At 46.9% G+C, this 20,365-nt stretch overlaps 1 protein-coding gene across 1 annotated transcript in view; it reads right to left on the minus strand.

Annotated features, from left to right (window-relative positions):
• Positions 1-20,365, minus strand: part of LOC143958192 (vomeronasal type-2 receptor 26-like) — a 96,251-nt gene that overhangs the window by 4,706 nt on the left and 71,180 nt on the right. Inside the window, exon 5 of the mRNA XM_077467660.1 lies at positions 14,268-14,391. Coding sequence (XP_077323786.1) covers positions 14,268-14,391 — 124 coding nt within the window. The remainder of the gene's footprint in view (positions 1-14,267; positions 14,392-20,365) is intronic.

Raw genomic sequence — 20,365 nt, forward strand, 5'->3', positions numbered from 1 at the left:
GTAAAGTTTTACACCAAAGCAATGGAGAGGAGAAAAAAGAAAAAAAGGCTCCACATGGTGCGGGTCAAACAATATAAAAAAGTTGATTTATTGAAGTCAAAAAGGTAATAAATGACTTAGTGATCACATAAAAAACAAAATGAACTAAAAGCAATGTGGGGTGCCAACAGATTGCTTTTAGTTCATTTTGTTTTTTATGTGATCACTAAGTCATTTATTACCTTTTTGACTTCAATAAATCAACTTTTTTATATTGTTTGACCCGCACCATGTGGAGCCTTTTTTTCTTTTTTCTCCTCTCCATTGCTTTGGTGTAAAACTTTACAAACACTCCCCTCCCCATTCGGGGGAGGCAGGATTATTGGCACAACGGGCTGCGTCTGAGCTTGATCATCTTGACCTTTGATGTTTCATCTGAAAGGATCCACCTTTGAGCCTACAACCGCCCAGAGCTCCTCCACCAGCTCAACTGACCTCTCTCCTTATGGTCTTTGGTCCCAGAGTGTGACCCCAAGCCTTCTAGACTCAACCGTCATATGACTGTGTGAGTCCAACCGCTCCGGTAAGAAGTATTTATTCGCTTTTCATTTTGATGCTTACAATCAAGTTTACCCGCATGAACACATTCGTCCAGTACACCATTGTCCTTCTATGTGACGGTTTGGTCACTTTTACGCCATCAACACAGTTGAATGAGTGTTTTATGTTGGACTTTGATTTCTAGGCATTTGGTTCTGTGCGATTTCTGTTTCGCTATTATTATTTTTATATAATTTGTGTTGATTACACTTATCATTGAAGCGCTACACTATTTTTATTGTTTTATCTGTTGAACTTTGTTTGTTTTTGGTGTTGGCTGCTGTTGTGGCCGTTGTGGCCATTTTTCACAAATTATAGCGCAGTGTTTTCCCTTTTTATAATTGATTAAATTGCCATTTGTAGAGGAGCAATGGGAATGCAATTTGTACATACTTTTACCAGTTCTTTTTAATACTGGGAGCTTGTGGGGAAACCAATTATTCTCATTGCACAGTAACAACCAATAATGCTTTCTAGGGCAGTTGGCATGTTGGCGGCCAGCCTGCCCACACAAATGGCAACTCATGAAGTTAAAGTAAGGGCAGGAGGCATGCAAGTGCACCCCAGCACTTCCTGACTTTTACCACACTACTGAAGGGCTTTGATATGAAGATAGCACTGTGTGATTGGGGGGGGATTTATAATGGGGAGCTCTGTGATTTGGAGAGGTTCTTTGATGGGGAGGGCTCTGATGTGATCAGAAGACTTAGTGATGGGGAGAATCTGATATGATGGGGGGACTCTGACATATAATGGGGACTTTGACACATGCGGAGGACTTTTACGTATAAGTTTAGGGGGGATATGACATGATGAGGGACCTCTGACGTGAAGAGGGGCTTTTGATGTGAAAATTCACTAGTCAAGGTTGTTGAGTGCATCACCACAGGCTCAGGTTTCCTATTGAATTATATTTTTACATTTTAGATTGTGGTCATGTAGTAAGAGGCAGTTAGGCTCCATTCACATATATGCAAATTGGATGCATTTTGAATCAGATCCGATTTGCGTGACACGTGAATCAAACCGGCTTTCTATGGAGCTGGTTCACATTAATGCGGTGCAGCCAGAGGACAAATTTGCTGCAAATTTAAAAATAGTCCTTTGCATTTCCTGAGCACTGCGCTGTTGTTCAGATGAAAATTCAAGGATCACCTTCTATGGGAACGCATCTGAATCACGCATGTGATCAGTTTTGAACATGAATTTGATCTGAAAAAAAGAAAAGGCATGGGGGGGGTGCGTTCCCCCCAACCCGTAGAGATTTTAAGGGGAACTAAAAAGGGAACCCCAGCACCCAAATAAAAATGGAGCGGGTCCTCCCAAAATCTATACCAGACCCTTTTCTGAGCATGCAGCCTAGCAGGCCAAGAAATGGGGGGACGAGTGAGCACCCACCTCCTGAATCATACCAGACCATATGCTCTCAACTTGGAGGGTTGCTCTGGGGCTGGGGGGGGCTCTCCCCCCACCCCAAAGCACCTTGTCCACATGTTGATGGGGACAAGGCCCTCTTCTCCACAACTCTGGGCCATGGTTGTGGGGTTCTGCGGGCAGGGGGCTTATTGGAATCGAAAAACCCCCTTTAACAAGTGGGCCTTCCAGAACCCACCCCAATGTAAATGATTATGGGGGTAACAAAGTAATAACACAACACAAGTTTTTGTAAATGTCCTTAGTTTAGAGCCATCATCAATCACAACACCCACCGCCACCATTGTCACCCAAAACAAAAAACAAAAAAGAAAAGCTTTGTTTGCTCCGAAGGCTCTCACCATCTGCCTGCTCTGACGTCTGCCAGTTCTTAAATAGTGAAGGTATTTAACTGAATACTTGGTCTATGACAAGACAAAGGGCAGTTACACCAGTTGATATCCCCACATGGCCTTGCCCCTTAGCTATTTAAGAACTGTCAGATGGCAGAGTTGGCAGATGGCGGGATCAGCACCTCTTTTTTTCTTTTTTCAGGACTGGCGGTGATGGTGGGCATCATGATTGGATGGATCTACATGGGGGACATTGTTTTTTTAATAAAAAAAGTGTTGCCGCATGACCGAACCCAAAAAGTGATGACAGCAACAGGTGGCACTGCCCCTTGTGATGGCACTGACCTAGCATGCACTGTCAGTGATGTCACATGGTGCCACGAGGTACCATTGTCAGGTGGCTCCACCCCTTACCTATTTAAGAACTTTCAGATGGAGGAGCAGGTAGTTGGCGGTGACCTTTTTCTGGAGGTGCGGGCATTGTGATTGATGATGGATCTACATTGGGGACATTGTTTGTTTTTGTTTTGTTTTTAATAAAGGAATTGTGTTTTCGTTTCATTGTGACACTTTTTTTGGTGAATGAGTAGGGGTACAATGTAAACCTACTCATTCACATGAGGAGGTAGGAAATTGAGGTCCCCCTTGTTAAAGGGGGTTTCCAGATTCTGCTAAGCCCCCTGACCACAGACCCCTACAACTACCACCCAGGGTTGCGGGGAAGAGGCCCTTGTCCCCATGAACATGGGACAAAGTACTTTGGGATGGGGGGCAGAGCCCCCCGCCTCAAAGCATCCCCCCATGTTAAGTGCATGTGGCCTGGTGTGATTCAGGAAGGGGGTGCTCTCTCATCCCTCCCTTTCTTGGTCTGCCAGGCTGCATGCTCAGATAAGGGTCAGGGATGGATTTTGGGGGGAACTCACACCATTTAAAAAAAAAAATGGTGTGGAGATGCCCCTCAAAATCCATACCAGTCCTAAGGGTCTGGTATTGATTTGGGGGGGGGGATTCCATTTTTTTATTTTGGAATGTGATTCCCCTTAAAATCCATACCAGACCCGGCAATGGGGTTTTTTCAGTCAGCTGTCAGCGGGGAAGACACTGACAAATCACAACTCTGCCCCGAGCTACATCACCAATCATGTCTCCAAATATCACCCAAATCGTCCTCTCCGCTCTTCTCAAGACCTCCTACTCTCAAGCTCTCTCATCTCCTCCTCCCATGCACATCTTCAGGATTTTTTTCAGAGCCTCTCCCATCCTCTGGTACTCACTACCCCCACCTGTGCGGCCATCCCCTACTCTTGCTACCTTCAGGCGATCCCTGAAAACTCATCTCTTCAGGTTAAGCCTATCACCTCTCTAACTAATCTTCTACCACTTCCATCATCTCATTCCCTACAGTTACAACCTTTTGTACTACCTGCCCCGCCCTATTAGATTGTAAGCTCTTCTGAGCAGGGCCCTCTTAATCCTCTTGTATTTTATTATATTATAACTGTATTGTCTCCCTTTTATATTGTAAAGCACTGCATAAACTGTTGTTGATATATAAATCCTGTATAATAATAATAATAATAATAATTTTCATATTTACGGAAAAGTGCTCCAGGAACAGAGCAAGAATCCCCCATTTACTATAGCGATCTCGGGGCACGGGAGAAAACAATCTGTGCACTACTATGGACATGGCGCACAGCATCTTCTATATCAACAGAAGATGGAGGTGCCAATATTATGGGGGGATGTGAGGAAGTTTAGTAACAACTGCCAAGTAACAAATATGCCCATATGCGCTCATTCAAATGCGTTTGTTCACTGCACCGTCAAAATCTTAGTAAATGTTAAGCAACGTACATACAATTACGTAGGCTGAACGGGTGCCTCTAAACTTGTCATTTTTTTTTTGGTACACCTTTATGTATTTTGTTAAGGAGATTTGCACACTGGTCATGTTAGCGTGTTACGTTGCCAACATGAGACATGCACCTTGTTAAAATTATGTAAAAAGACTCTCGCTCCTCCTAAAAGGGAATTTAACCTTCCCCCTCTAATGAATATGATTTCCTTGGGCTAGCTTTTGCTTTTAAAGGGGAACTCCACACTCCATTCTCCAATGCTCTTGTCCCCCCCCCCCCTCTAAATCCCTTGAATTTCCATGAGCTAACTTTTGCTTTTAAAGGGGGACTCCACACTCTAGTCTCCAATGCTTTTGTCTCCTCCCTCTAACTCCTTGGATTAATATGGGCTAAGTTTTGCTTTTAAAGGGGAAATCCACTCTCCATTCTCCAAAACTCTTGTCTACCCCCTCTAACCCTTTGGATTTCCTTGGGCTAACATTTGATTTTAAAAGGGGAACTCCACACTCCACTCTATTCTCCAAAGGCTGTGAGCTGCCTTCACCAATCCAAACCACATCCTTTTTCAGAGCATACAACAGGGCCAGCTAGGAAAGGGGCGAGAAGAGAGATCGCCCAACCCCCTCCTCAACCATACAAGGCCACATGCACTCCACATAACTGGCTGCCTTTGGGGTATGTTGGGCTCAGCCCAATACCAACCACAAACCACCTTGTACCCACTAGTTTAACCACTTGAGACCCGCAATATGTCTATTGACGTCATGGGGTTTCGCTGGTTATATCTAAATGATGCCTGAGTCCACAGACATCATTCAGATATTGCCGTTTTCAGCCTGCGATTCCCTACACCATGAGAACGATCATAGCGGCTGTTCCGCCGCTTGATCGTTCTTACGGGCGGTGGGAGGGGACGCCCCCCCCTCCCGCCGCCCTTCGGTGCTTCTACCGACTCACCGTTTCCATCGGTGAGTCGGTCACAGGATCCGCCGGCCCCAGCATGTGATCATAGAGATTTCCGGTGGACTAGATTGTCCCCGGAGTCTCTATGATCGTTCGGAAGCCGGGCGCGATGTTATGACGTCACGCCCGGCCTCGGTATTCAAATTAACGGCGCCGATCTGGCTAGGAAGCCATGATCGTTTTTTGTTTTTTTTTTTTGTTTTTTTTTTATTCTTCCCAGCCTAGAGGTGAGATATGGGGTCTTATTGACCCCATATTTGACTGTAAATAGGTCCGATCATGCCATATTCCTATTACAAGGGATGTTTACATTCCTTGTAATAGGAATAAAAGTCATCAATTTTATTTATTTTTTTTAAGTGTAAAACTAAAAAAATAAAAATAAAATTAACAATAAAAAAAATAAATAAAATTTTTTAAGCGCCCCTGTCCCCATGAGCTCGCACACAGAAGCGAACGCATACGTAAGTCCCGCCCACATATGAAAACGGTGTTCAAACCACACATGTGAGGTATCGCCGCGAACCTTAGAGCGAGAGCAATAATTCTAGCCCTAGACCTCCTCTGTAACCCAAAACATGTAACCAGTAAAAAATTTTAAAGCGTCGCCTATGGGGATTAATAAAAACCAAAGTTTGGCGCCATTCCACGAGCGCGTGCAATTTTGAAGCATGACATGTTGGGTATCTATTTACTCGGCGTATCCTCCTCTTTCACATTATGTAAAAAAATTGAGCTAACTTTACTGTGTTTTTTTTTTTTTTAAGCATGAAACTGTTTTTTTTCTGAAAAAAACGCGTTCGAAAAATTGCTGCGCAAATACCGTGCAAGATAAAAAGTTGCAATGACTGCCATTGTATTCTCTAGGGTCTTTGCTAAAAAAACATATATAATGTTTGGGGGTTCTATGTAATTTTCTAGCAAAAAAATTTGGAATTTTACATGTAGGAGAGAAATGTCAGAATTGGCCTGGGTCTGAAGTGGTTAAAGTGGATTGCTACATTCTGTAAAGCCCCCTGTCTGCAGCCCCCCACAACCCCAGCCTAGGGTTGTGTGGAAGAGGCCCTTGTCCCCCTGAATATGGGAACAAGGTGGTTGACTTTGGGGTGCCCGAGCCCCTCCTGCCCCCAAGCATTCACCCCCCTTTCATGGGCTGGCTTGTTGTGTGTTTGGCTAGGGTTTTTTTTTGTGTTTGGAGGGGCACAATCTTTTTATAGTTTTGGGTGATATTTTTCATGTGGGGGTTATCACTTTAAGCCTTAACAGACCCAAATGGCCTTGTATGTATTGGGGGGGGGGGGGGGGACAGGCTATTTTTTGTTTTGGGTTAAAATCTTGCAGCTGCAATGTAAATTTGGACGTTTTCTCTAAGGCCGTACATCTTTGAAGCAGCATTTTGGATACATGCTACAGAGGCACCACTTTACAGGCAGATTAAGCCCCCCAGGTTTCTAGCCTTTAAGCAATTTTGCATTTTTATGGTTAAATATATGTTTATTAATCATTTTTCAAATAAAGCAGTAGGTGGTCCAGAATAAAGAAATAAAGGGGGGGGGGGGATTAGTGGTAGACAAATACCACCACATAAATGTTACACATAGTTAGGTAATATAAATACAGATAACATTACATGAGAGTTGCAGTCAATAGCCTAAGCATTTAGTGTATCCAGTTAGTTGAATATATAAAATTGTGTATAAACCAGGGTTGGGGAGGGATGGGGGAGTGGGGTAAGGGGGGGGGGGGGATAGATATACAGTTAGTGTCACTGTTACCTTTCATTCTCAGTATGGCTGTGATTGGATGCCTAGAGGACCGTTCACTGGGGTGTGGTCTTCTATTCATCTGGACCACCTACTCCAGTGATGCTGTGGACACAAAAGGCATCCCCTAGCTCATCCTCTAGTGATTCTGTTCAATAATCTGAGGTTGAATAATGGACCCAGACATACCATAGTTTAAGGTGTTTATCCCAGTTATCTCCCTCCCTAGCCTGCATCTCCTCCATACGCATGACGTCATTGAGGATGGCAATCCACCTGTGGAGGGGGGGGGGGGGGGTTACTTCAGATTTCCACTATTTTGCGATCAACTGCCGAGCTACAAAATCTAAGGAGGTTGGTTTTCTGGGATTTGATTGGATAGACAGTGGGGCCACCTTTGAGGAAAGGGTGAGAGAGTCATCATACATTTCATTATAGATCTCAAATATACTTTTCGAAAAGGGGTGGATTTGATTGCATTCCCACCAGATATGGAGGTATGTTCCCTTTCCTCCATGACAGCGCCAGCAGGCATCCAAAGCATTGGGGAACATCTCATGGACCGAAACTGGATCCCTGTACCATCTGGAGAGTAGTTTGTAGTTTCTCTCCTGCATGAAGCTGGAGATAGAAGATTTGTGGGTGAATGTGAAAGAGGTCTGCCACTCACCTGGGGTGATATCCTTACCCAGGTCTCTGGACCACTTTTGTGTGAATGTGGGAAGGGAGTTATGGGTGTGGTAAAGAATTTCCCCATATATTAGAGATAGCGTGTGTCTAGGAACCTGGAAGAGACTACACATCTCCTCAAAGGTCGTTGGGGTCCTGTGTATTGGACCTGATAAGTATTAAGTAGAGCAGAAGTTTGCCAGGGACATTGTGGATAACCATTTTGTTGAGGGGGGTTGGTCGCCCTCTTGTGGTATGAATCTGCCTGTTGTCGTCTGGACAAAGGAGTGTGCTGTTGGCCAGTCTGCCCTCTCGTAGCCACCTATTCGTCCAGAGGTTTCATAGTCGGGAAGTGTTGGGTTGTCAAATAGTGGTGTCAGGAGGCTGGGGTCAGTGGATAGTGCATAAGTTATATATCGATGGCACCACAGAAGCAGCGCTGCCTCGGTCAGTGGGGAAATCGTGCAGTATTTGAGGTGGTATCCCCAGAGCAGAGCCCGAAGGTCTACCAGCACCATATCTTGTTCTATCAGTGTTGATGGTTTGGTCAACGGGCATGAGGACCATTCCAGCAGTCTGTAGAATATGGTCAAGGCGTGATATATTTTCGAAATTGGGGAGGCCGATGCCGCCGGTGAGAGGTGGTGTTGCCATACGAATTTAATTGCCAGGGACCGTAGTGTTCAGTAGAAGGACATTGGGAGGGTAATTGGAAGGGCCTGGAACAGGTTGAGTAGTTTGGGGAGGACATCCATCTTAATTACATTGATGTTGTCATAGCCATGGTAGCTTAAGGTGGTGCCACGAGTCAAGTGATCATCAGATTTTAGTCAATAGAGGGCTGAAGTTCAGGGGGTAGATTTTTGTGGAAGTTACATGGAATCTCAGTCCCTAGATATTTGATTGATTTTGTTTGCCAATGAAAGGGAAAGTTTTGTTGGACTAGTGAGAGGGTGTGGTTGGGTAAGTTGCTGTGAGCGCTGAATCAAGCTAGTTCATGGAGAAAGGAGGGAATGCTGCTGTGTGGTTGTGCCACGTAGAGCAGTAGGTCGTCTGCATATAGGGAGAGCTTACAATGGGCTGAGGAGGTGTGGATGCCATGTATGAAATCGTTGTGACGGATTGCTTGGGCTATATGTTCAATGGTGATAACAAAAAGGAGGGGGGATAGTGGGCAGCCTTGTCTGGTCCCATTGTTGATCTCAAAAATGTCTCTGAGTGTTCATTGTTAGCTGTGACTTTTGCTGAAGGGTTGGAATAGAGCAACATCATTTTTGCTAAGAGTCTGGGACCTAGTCCAATCTGCTGAAGTGATGATTTAAGGAACAGCCATCTGACTCACAAATGCTTTTTCTGTGTTGCGTGCCAACAGGCAGGCGGTTATGTGTTTACGTTGAGCGTAGGTAATTAAGGTTTTTGTGGTGTTATCTCTGGCCTCAGAAAAATCCTACCTGGTCACTGTAGTTACATAGTTAGTAAGGTTGAATAAAGACACCAGTCCATCCAGTTCAACCTGAGTGTCTACAATTTTCCCTATTCCTGTATATTACACACTCACATTGGTCCCTACCCTCAAGGAGCCCACAATCCAAGATCCCCATTCCTATACTAGGGTCAATTTTGTACAGAAGCCAATTAACCTACCTGCATGTCTTCGGAGTGCAGGAGGAAACCAGAGTACCCGGAGGAAACCCACACGGGCACAGGGAGAACATGCAAACTCCAGGCAGGTAGTGTCTGGGATTTGAACCAGCAACCCTTATTACTGCTAGGCAAGAGTGCTAACCACTACACCACTGTGCCACCCACTGTGTATTAGGTTGGGTAGTATGGAGCCAAGACAGTTCACGATTATCTTGGAAAACAGTTTGAGGTAAACATTTAGTGGGGAGATGGGTCTCTAATTACTGCAGTTCGTGTGTTCCTTCCCTGGTTTAGGGATGACAAATATTTGGTCCTGTAGTATATGAGTGGATAGGGGATGAGCGTCATCCACTTCTTCAAAGGCTCGTGCCATGATTGAAGCTAGCTGTTGGGCAAACGTCTTGTAGAAGCATGGTGTGAAGCCATCCGGCCTGGGACTTTTACGGTTTTTGAGGCTTTTGATCGTGAGTAAATTGTCAGATGTGGTGACAGGTGCTTCAAGGTCCTCAATGGAGTCGGTAGGAATCATGGGCAGGGCTGTGTCTAGGACAGCCTTTCTCAACCTTTTCAACACAGAGGAACCCTTGAAATAGTTCTTCGGTCTTGGGGAACCCCTTCTAAGAATTAGAAATCTACAACTCATGATACAATAGTGTGATGTCAGTGAGAAGAATGGTCTTCACACTTGTGGTCATTGGGAAGAATTACCTCCTTACAGATAGCTAAAAAGATCAATGGTGTCGGTGGGAACTTATTTGAGAGGCAGAAATTGCCCATTGCTGAAGGAACCCCTAGCAACCTTTGGAGGAACCCTGGTTGAGAATCACTGGTCTAGGATGTATGCAGTCATGTCAGTGTCACCAGGTTTGGGGGTCGTATTTAGTGTTGGGGTGGGGGGGCAGGAAGTATAGTGATGAATAATAATTTCTGAATACAGAGACTATCTCCATGTTCTTTTGGAGCTTGTGGTTAGGATGTGCCACAATGTGTGGGATGGTTTGTCTGTGTTGTCTGGGGTGAAGGGTTTGCGCTAGGTGTTTGCCACATTTGTTAGCTTGCACATAATGTATGTGTCTTCCCTCATCGCTGACGACTAGAGAACGCTCCATCAAGAGGTGGAGTAGGTCATGTCGTGCATTAGAGAGTTCTGCTGTGGTTTTTAGGATCTAGTGTGCGTTTGTGCGTTGCCTCAGGGGAGGCAATGAGAGCAAATAGACATCTGACGTCTGCTATGCAGGCCTTTTTTAGTCGGGAGCCGTGTTGGATGAATATTCCCCGCAATATACATTTCAATGTTCCCCATTTGTTCATTCCAGAGGTCTCATCGGTAGCGTGGGTGTGTGAGAAGTCTCTAATCGCATCGGATAGAGCGGTCGTGCAGGCCACAACTTTTGCTTTAGAGGAAGAGGAGGTGAAATTACCAGACTGGTCTGAGGACTGCACCAAGACATTAATGTATAGAGTATTTAGAAAATCCTGAGGGGAATTCTGAGGGAAATCTGGGGAGGGCCGGAGGTTCTTTTTGGGGAAGCTACATTTCAACGTTGAAAAATATCTTACATGTAGTGTATGGACTTTACTGACAGTTCTAAATCTCAGGTCAAGGATCTTAACGTGATACTAGACCAGTGAACTGTCTGAAGTTTTTTATAAACTCTGCCTTAGGGATGAGCTTCGTGTTCGAGTCGAACGTACGTTCGACTCGAACATTGGCTGTTCGGGCGTTCAGCGAAATCCGAACTCTTGGTCCGTTCGCGTCAAAATTCGTATGGCGCGCGCGGACCACAATGCACTGCGATGGCGCAGTGCATTGCTGGCTCATGATTGGCCAAGCATGCACTGTGACCCCGCATGCTTGGCCAATCGCAGCGCCAGCAGCGAGGAGAGCCATGATTGGCCACAGGCATCCTGCCTGTGGCCAATCATAGCTCAGGCTGTGTAGTGCACGCCCCACACTATATAAGGCTGCCTTTGAGGCGGCCTCGTGTAGTGTGTTGGAATCTGAAGCAGTGAGTGTTCTGTGTACCTTCAACACAGTTACACACCAATCGTTTTTGGCTGATTTCCTATCTTGCTCTTGTGTAGTGGTTATTGTCTGTGCCCTGACCGCAGTATACACCACTATATTCACCTCACCTATATAGCTAGCTAGTGATCTATCTTTAACCACTTAACAACCGCCCATTGCCGATTAACGGCTTCAGGGCGGTTGTTTAACTCTGAGAGGCCGTTAATTAACGGCCTCCCAGAATTCTGCTCTCGCGCACCCCCTGGGGCGCGCACTCGAGAGCATCCGTGACCGCCGGGTCCTGTGGACCTGGCGCAGCACGGATCACGGTAAACGGCCGCTCGTCGCGGCCGTTTACCACGTGATCGCTCCGTCAAATGACGGAGTGATCACTTGTAAACAAACCGGCGTCATGTTATGACGCCGGTTCCTCCCTCCCCTCTCTGTACCGATCGGTACAGCGGAGGGGAAAGAGATCGGTGTCAGCAACGATGTGGGCTGCATCTGCAGTGCCCACATCGCTGCTCACCGAATTTTACCCCTCAATTCCCTGCCAATACTCTGCAATACCAGTGCATACTCTGCAGTACCCTGCCATTACTCTGCAGTACCCCCCATTACTCTGCAGTACCCTGCCTTTACTCTGCAGTACCCCCCATTACTCTGCAGTAACCCCCATTACTCTGCAGTACCCTGCCATTACTCTGCAGTACCCCGCCATTACTCTGCAGTGCAGTACCCTGCCATTACTCTGCAGTACCCTGCCTTTACTCTGCAGTACCCTGCCATTACTCTGTAGTACTCCCCAATACTCTGCAGTACCCTGCTATTACTCTGTAGTACCCCGCCAATACCCCGCCAATACTCTGCAATACCAGTGCATACTCTGCAGTACCCTGCCCTTACTCTGCAGTACCCCCCATTACTCTGCAGTACCCTGCCTTTACTCTGCAGTACCCTGCCATTACTCTGTAGTACTCCCCAATACTCTGCAGTACCCTGCTATTACTCTGTAGTACCCCGCCAATACCCCGCCAATACTCTGCAATACCCTGCCATAAATTGCCATACCCAGCCATACTCGGAGATACCCAGCCATACTCGGAGATACCCTGAAATACCCAGCCATAGACGCCCCCCACCCCTCACCGCCCTCCGGTGCTTCTACCAACTCGCCAGTACGATCAAAGCCAGAATCTTTTTTTTATTTTTTATTTCAGGCTTCCCAGCCTAGAGGTGAGATGTGGGGTCATATTGACCCCAAGATTTCACTGTAAAGAGGACCTGTCACCCCATATTCCTATTACAAGGGATGTTTACATTCCTTGTAATAGGAATAAAAGTGATCAAAAATATATTTTTGGGGAAAAAAATGTCAAACTAAAATAAATAAAGTAAAATGAACAATAAAAAAAAATAAAAAAATTAAAGCGCCCATGTCCCCATGTGCTCGCATGCAGAAGCGAACGCATGCGTAAGCCCCGCCCACATATGAAAACGGTGTTCAAACCACACATGTGAGGTATTGCCGAGAACGTTAGAGCGAGAGCAATAATTCTAGTCCTAGACCTCCTCTGCAACTCAAAACATGTAACCAGTAAAAAAAAATTTATGAAGAAAAAATTACTAATCTGCAAAATTTTATAACAGAAACAAAGAAAATTCATTTTTTCGCAGAATTTCCGGTCTTTTTTCTTTTATAGCACAAAAAATAAAAAAACTGAGAGGTGATTAAATACCACCAAAAGAAAGCTCTATTTGTGTGAAAAAAAGGACAAACATTTCATATAGGTCCAGTGTTGCATGACTGAGTAATTGTCATTCAAAATGTGAGAGCACCAAAAGCTGAAAATTGGTCTGGTTATTAAGGGTGTTTAAGTGCCCAGTGGTCAAGTGGTTAATAATAGAGCTTGCAGTCAGTAGTGTTAGGAGATAGTGCATGCTGTCTGCGTGCTCTGTACCCAGTACATACCGCTATAATATAGGGCAGGCCCCTACTTTCAAACATCCAACTTACAAACATCTCCGACTTGCAAACGGAAGGAGACAACAGCAAGTGAGATGAAAAAAGATGGACGACAAAACAAATTATACAGGGGTGATAACCCTTCGCTATGTTTTCCAAAAAGCTTAAAAATAGTTTTTTTGACTGGAGCTACACTTTAAAAATGTACCGGTTGAAAATTACAAACAGATTCAACTTAACACAACAAACCTACACAGTCCCTGTCTTGTTTGCACCGCCTGTATACTGCTGTTCTGAGTATATAGGGCCTGGGGGCCACACGCATTTCCTTTTTTTAATATGGGTACGGGGTTCCCCTTAATATGCGTACAAGACCCACATAGGCTGGTAATGGGCAGGGAGGGCTACCCATGCCATTTTTCTCAATGATTTTCAACCATATTGCAGGAACCAGATATAACATTAAAACCGCAAGCAGTTTTAAATGGTGTTATTTCCGTTTAATGTCATTTTGTGCAGGGACTGTTCTAAACACGGGAAACACGTGGCACTTCACAGGCATACTACAGACACCCCCCAGGCACCATATTTAAAGGAATATTTCACTTTTTTTTTTCACTTTAATCGTCATTAAAATCAGTGCTCCCGCCAAAACGGCCATTTTTAAAACTTTTTTTTGCATTGACCCATGTCCCCTGAGGCAGGAGGCAGGTCGCCAAACCCTTTTTAGGACAGTATCTTGCATATTAGCCGTTAAAATTAGAACTTTCCATTTCGAACGTTCGAGTCCCATAGACTTCAATGGGGTTCTAACGTTCGTGACGAACGTGGGGGTCGTTCGCAAGTTCTGGTGTGAACCGAACCGGGGGGTGTTCGGCTCATCCCTACTCTGCCTCTGTATACATGAAGGTTTCCCTTATTAGTACCAAAACGCGTAGGCTGCAAGTAGTATCACACCCTCCCACAAGGTATTTCCTGTGAATCTGTGAATTTCAGTGTCAATTTAAAAACCCTTAATAGATTAAGCTGTATCTTAAAAATAAGGTATACCTGTCTTGGTGGATATCTGCCCTTCTGGGCATGGAGCACAGTCATAGCAGCAAGAGTGTATTGAAGATCCTGGCTTTTTTCTGTATCCGGGCAAACAAGCGTCTACACACAGAGATTCCAGCTTCTAAAAGGAAGTGAAAAAATTAAGTTTTCTTGCGGGAAATAAGATTGGAGATTCAGTAGAAGTTGCAAAACATTACCATATCTCCTTATCCGTTGCTTCCATTGCACAAGTGCAAGCAAGGGGCGTGATTTGGCTGCTTCTGGGAATGGGTGCCTGAGTCCACTGCTCTGACTTAGCGGGGAGTAGGGATGAGCCCAATGTTCAAATCAAACATCGGGTGGTTCGCCGAATAGCGAAAAAAAATTGGGGTGTTTGCGGCAAATTTGAAAGCCCTATAAAAGTCTATGGGAAAAATCAAAAGTGCTAATTTTAAAGGCTTATGTGCATGGTATTGTCCTAAAAAGTGTTTGGGAACCCGGGTCCTGTCCTAGGGGACATGTATCGATGCAAAAAAGTTTTAAAAATGGCTGGTTTTTTCGGGAGCAGTGATTTTAATAATGCTTAAAGTAAAACAATAAAAGTGAAATATTCTTTTAACCACTTACCGACTGGCCCATAGCCGAATGACGACTACCGGGCGGTCGTATAACTCTGGGAGCATGTACTATGACGTCCTCCCAGAATCCCACTCTTGCGTGCCCCCCCCAGGGGCACTCACCCAAGAACATCCATGACCACCGGGTCACGGCGCTCATAGCTTCAGCCTCATCCATACTCATCCATCCATCTATGCTCACCCATCCATGCTCAGCATACCCATCCATCCATGCTCACCCTTCCATACTCATCCATCCATCCATGCTCACCCATCCATACTCATCCATACTGAGAATACTCCTCCATCCATCCATGCTCACCTATCCATACTCATCCATCCCTCCATGCTCACCCATCCATACTCATCCATACTGAGCATACTCACCCATACTCAGCATACTCATCCCTCCATCCATGCTCAGCCATCCATCCATCCTCTGCAATACTCATCCAATACTCCAGGGCCTTCACAGTCCCGGAGGATGCTGGGGCTGTGACATCATAAGGGACGGGGTCACCATGTGACATCAGCCGGTGACCCCGCCCCATGTCCCTATATAACTCGCCGCACAACGCGCCCCTGCCATTGCAGGCAGAGAGAGCGTTGTGTCAACATCGCAAGGAAGAAGAGAAGAAGAGAAGAGAAGAAGAGAAGAAAAGAAGGCAACAGCGACAGAAGACCGGGCCAACGCTATTAAAAGAGCTATAAGAAGATAGTGGAGGCCCAGCAGAAGAACCGAAGAGGGGGACAAGACCCCCGAAGAGCAGGACAAGACCCCGAAGTCGGAAGAAGACCCCCGGATGGCAGCGGCAATGAAGAAGAAAGCCGGGCTCCTCCGCTAGTAAAAGAGCTAGCAAAAGAGCAGAAGATAGTGGAGGAGTCTGGCGAGAAGACCCCCCAAAACGGAAGACCACCAGAGCTGTCTAATAAATTATTTTAAAAACTTGTGTTGTTTTTTTTATTTACACTTTTTTCACCAGGTGAATGGGTAGGGGTACATCGTACCCCATACTCATTCACATAGGATGGGGGGCCAGTATATGGGGGCCCCTTATTAAAGGGGGCTCCCGGATTCTGATAAGACCCCCGCCCGCAGACCCCGACAACCACCGGCCAGGTTTGTCTGGAAGAGGCCCTTGTCCTCATTACCATGGGGACAAGGTGCTTTGTGGTGGGGGGCCTCAGGGCCCCCCTTCCCCAAAGCATCCCCTCATGTTGAGGGCACGTGGCCTGGTATGGCTCAGGAGGGGGGCCGCTCGCTTGTCCCCACCCCCTTTCCTAACCGTCCGGGCTAAGTGCTCAGATAAGGGTCTGATATGGACCTTGGGGGGGGACCTCCACACCGTTTTTTCAATGTAGGACTTCCCCTTTAAGTCCATACCACGTGATGGGGCCAGCGAGGTGTCAATCTCGCTGATGGAGGGGGGCGACATTGACTTCCTGCGCTAGTTCCGTCTACCTGGAGCCGCGTTCAAATTGAACTGACTTTTCTCTGTGTGTGGGCCGTTCATTTCAAAAGTCCGGCGGACTCCCGCCATAGTCCGGCCGCGTGTGGGCAGGTCCGCTCAGAAAAGTCCGGCAGACCTCCGCTGCAAAGTCCGGTGGGTTAGTCCGATCATGTGTATGAGGCATCAGAGGTAGTCAAGAAATTATATGTGTAGTTTATGCTCCAAAAACGCCACATTTATCACCCATACATTTACATACAAGCTGGCTATAGTGTAATTGTGGAAGGGCTCAAAAACGCCTTCCTTAGCAACAGTAATCCTCCTACAGAACAATAATGCTGTGCATGAGTTCCTTTTTGCTAAGGCCCATTTGAGATTACCCAATTTTCAGGTGGTGAGCTTTGCCGAGGAGGGGATTTACAGGTGACCCTGAGTATCCGAAACGAGGAGCTTGAGACGATGTGGGAATTTCTGATAATCAGCCGGCTGAGGTGAGCCTTTTGCTGACATTTGAGTTATCAGACTTCCTTGATCGGTAAGGCATTTTCGGGACAAAGGGTTTCGATTTTACTCCCCTTAATCGAACTGTATTGATTGCTGGTTATATGTTATGTTGTCACTGTCTACTGTCCATCAGAGTGTTATAGATAAGGGAATGCATAGTTGCCAACTGTCCCGAATTTCGCGGGACATTTCCGCGATTAGGACATTTGTCCCAAATTAATTTTGTCCCGGGAAATGTCCCGCGAAATTCAGTTTGTCCCGGGAAATTAAATTTCCATTTTTTTTGCCGCCGGCCGCTAGAGGTTGGCGGCCGGCGGAGACAATGTCTCCGCCGGCCGCCATTTTTAAGAAGACCAGAAGTTGGTCTACACCTGTGGCGCCGCCCACCCCCGCTGCTAGTGTGTGTTTGTGTCAGTGTAAAGGGCGGTGGGCGGCGCCACAGTTAAATGTCTGCGCGCGGCAACGGCGGCATGTCGGGGGCCAGTCTGTCAATGTGGATGTCGGGGCGGGGTCAGTCGGATGTCAGGGGCCAGTGACAGTCATGGTATGTGGATGTCGGGGGCCAGTCTGTGAATGTGGGGGCCAGTCTGTGAATGTGGGGGCCAGTGGTATGTCGGGGGCCAGTGACAGTCATGGTATGTGGATGTCGGGGGCCAGTCTGTGAATGTGGGGGCCAGTCTGTGAATGTGGGGGCCAGTGGTATGTCGGGGGCCAGTCTGTGAATGTGGGGGCCAGTCTGTGAATGTGGGGGCCAGTCTGTGAATGTGGGGGGCCAGTCTGTGGATGTGGGGGGCCAGTCTGTGGATGTGGGGGGCCAGTTGTATGTTGGGGGCCAGTCTGGAGATGTGGGGGCCGGTCTGTGGAGTATGTGGGGGCAGGTCTGTGCAGGATGTGGGTGGGGGCGGTCTGTGGATGTCAGAGGGGCACCAGATGTAAGGAGGGGCTCCGCTGATGGACACAGATGTGAGGAAGGTACCTCTGATGGGGCACCTGATGTAAGGACAGACTTGGGACACCTGATGGCATCTGGTGGCAGGCAACATGGCTAGTGAGTTGAATGATTTAATTTTATATTACAATGTAATAATAGAAATAATGTGCTTCAATCATCCTGACACCATAACAATCATGGCGCCGGGATGATTGAAGCGCCAACACCAGGTATTTGAAATATCTTTATCTGCTGATTGTCAAACTCTGGAAAACACATATTGCTACTGTGGTGTAGGATCGGGGGGCTGCTGTCCCTCCTTTCCCTCTCCCCCCCTCTTCCCTCTCTCCATCCCCCTCCTTTCCCTCTCCATCCCGCATTCATCTCAGACTCTAACCACACCCCTTTGAGCCACGCCCCATGTAAGCCACACCCACTATTTTACGTAAACCATGCCCATTTTCGCAGCAGCCCGCTGAGCGCGCCACATTTTTACATTTCCCTATGCCACGCCTATAAACGCATGACCCGCCCCCTAATTATACCACGACTCCACCCACTGCCAAAAAAGTGTCCCGAATTTTTTTTTTTACAATGTTGGCAACTATGGGAATGATGGACTTTGGTTTGGGAGTGTGTTACTCATTTGCTTTTATTTTGTCTCAGCAGCTGAAGTCCTCCATTCGGATCTCACAGAGAATGTTGCTGATTTTTTAAGGTTTTTGACAAACTCATTTATGTGTTTTCTCCCCAATTCCAGATCCTAAAAGTTTGGAAGGATCTAATACTAAAGCCAGGTGACTTGTGGATTGTTAAGAGACATTTATATATAAGGCTGCTTTCACACTGGGGCAGTATTCAGGCGTTACAGCGCTAAAAATAGCGCCTGTGTAGCGCCTGAAAAAAAACGGCCCCTTTCCCTGCAGTGTGAAAGCCGGAGGGCTTTCACACTGGAGCGATGCGCTGGCAGGACGGTGAAAAAAGTCCTGCTAGCCGCATCTTTGGAGCGGTGAAGGAGCGGTGTATTCACCGCTCCTATACCGCTCCTACCCATTGAAATCAATGGGACACCGCGGCAATAGCGCCGGCAAAGCGGCGCTGCAGCGGCGCTTTGTGGGCGGGTTTAACCCTTTTCCGGCCGCTAGCGGGGGTTAAAACCACCCCGCTAGCGCCCGCAGACCGCCGCTAAAACGACGGTAAAGCGCCGCTAAAAATAGTGGCGCTTTACCGCCGACGCCGCTCCCGCCCCAGTGTGAAAGCAGCCTTATGGAAATGTTTGGAGACTCAATACAGCATCTATTTCATGTACAGGTGTGCAAAACTTGAAGGAAAAGTCACCTGGATCCACACCAGACACTGCAAAAATGTCTAAATGAAAGAAATCTCTGTGTTTGATTTGTTTCCCTCTTGTGATCACAGTCTAGGGTACTTTATGATTCAATTACTTTAATTGTAAGGGATACCGTATATACTCGAGTATAAGCCGAGATTTTCAGCCTCTTTTTTGAGGCTGAAAGTGCCCCCTCGGCTTATACTCGAGTCACCGCTGTCTGACTGCTCGATCAGCGTATCGAGCAGACAGACGGCGGACATTAAAATTCAAAAGCCGCGCCTCCTTCTCCGCCTCCGCCTGTGATAGGCGGAACACTGAATTTCCCAGCAGTCAGTGTTCCGCCTATCACGGACATCCGTTCATTCTCATACTACGGACGAGTATGAGAGGATGTCCGTGATAGGCGGAACACAGGCTGCTGGGAAATTGAGTGTTCCGCCTATCACAGGCGGAGGACGGAGGCGCAGCTTTTGAATCGTAGAATGGCCGCCGAGAAGAGCGGCGATCCATCGGCACGACACGGGACGGAGGAGGCACGGGACAGAGGAGGCACGGGACACCGGAAGGCACGGGACAGAGGAGGCACGGGACAGAGGAGGCTCGGGACAGAGGAGGCTCGGGACGACGGCGGCTCGGGACGGAGGCTTGGGACACAGGTAGGCTGGACACACACACAAGGCTGCACGGACACACACACACACACACACACACACACACACACACACACACACACACACACACACACAGGGATGGATGGATGGATGGATGGATACACACACACACACACACACACACAGGGATGGATGGATGGATGAATACACACACACACACACACACACACACACACACACACACACACACACACAGGGATGGATGGATACACACACAGGGATGGATGGACGGACACACAGGGATGGATGGATGGATGGATGGATGGACACACACACAGGGATGGATGGACGGACACACACACAGGGATGGACGGACACACAGGGATGGACAGCCATGTCTCACCCTCGGCTTATACACGAGTCAATAAGTTTTCCAGTTTTTTGGGGGTAAATTGGGGGCCTCGGCTTATATTCGGGTCGGCCTATACTCGAGTATATACAGTGGTGTGAAAAAGTGTTTGCCCCCTTCCTCATTTCCTGTTCCTTTGCATGTTTGTCACACTTAAGTGTTTCGGAACATCAAACCAATTTAAACAATAGTCAAGGACAACACAAGTAAACACAAAATGCAATTTGTAAATGAAGGTGTTTATTATTAAAGGTGAAAAA

Source organism: Lithobates pipiens, unplaced genomic scaffold (assembly GCF_037356315.1).
Source record: "Lithobates pipiens isolate NorthernLeopardFrog02 unplaced genomic scaffold, aLitPip1_a1.2 Scaffold_6, whole genome shotgun sequence".
Lineage (NCBI taxonomy): Eukaryota > Metazoa > Chordata > Amphibia > Anura > Ranidae > Lithobates > Lithobates pipiens.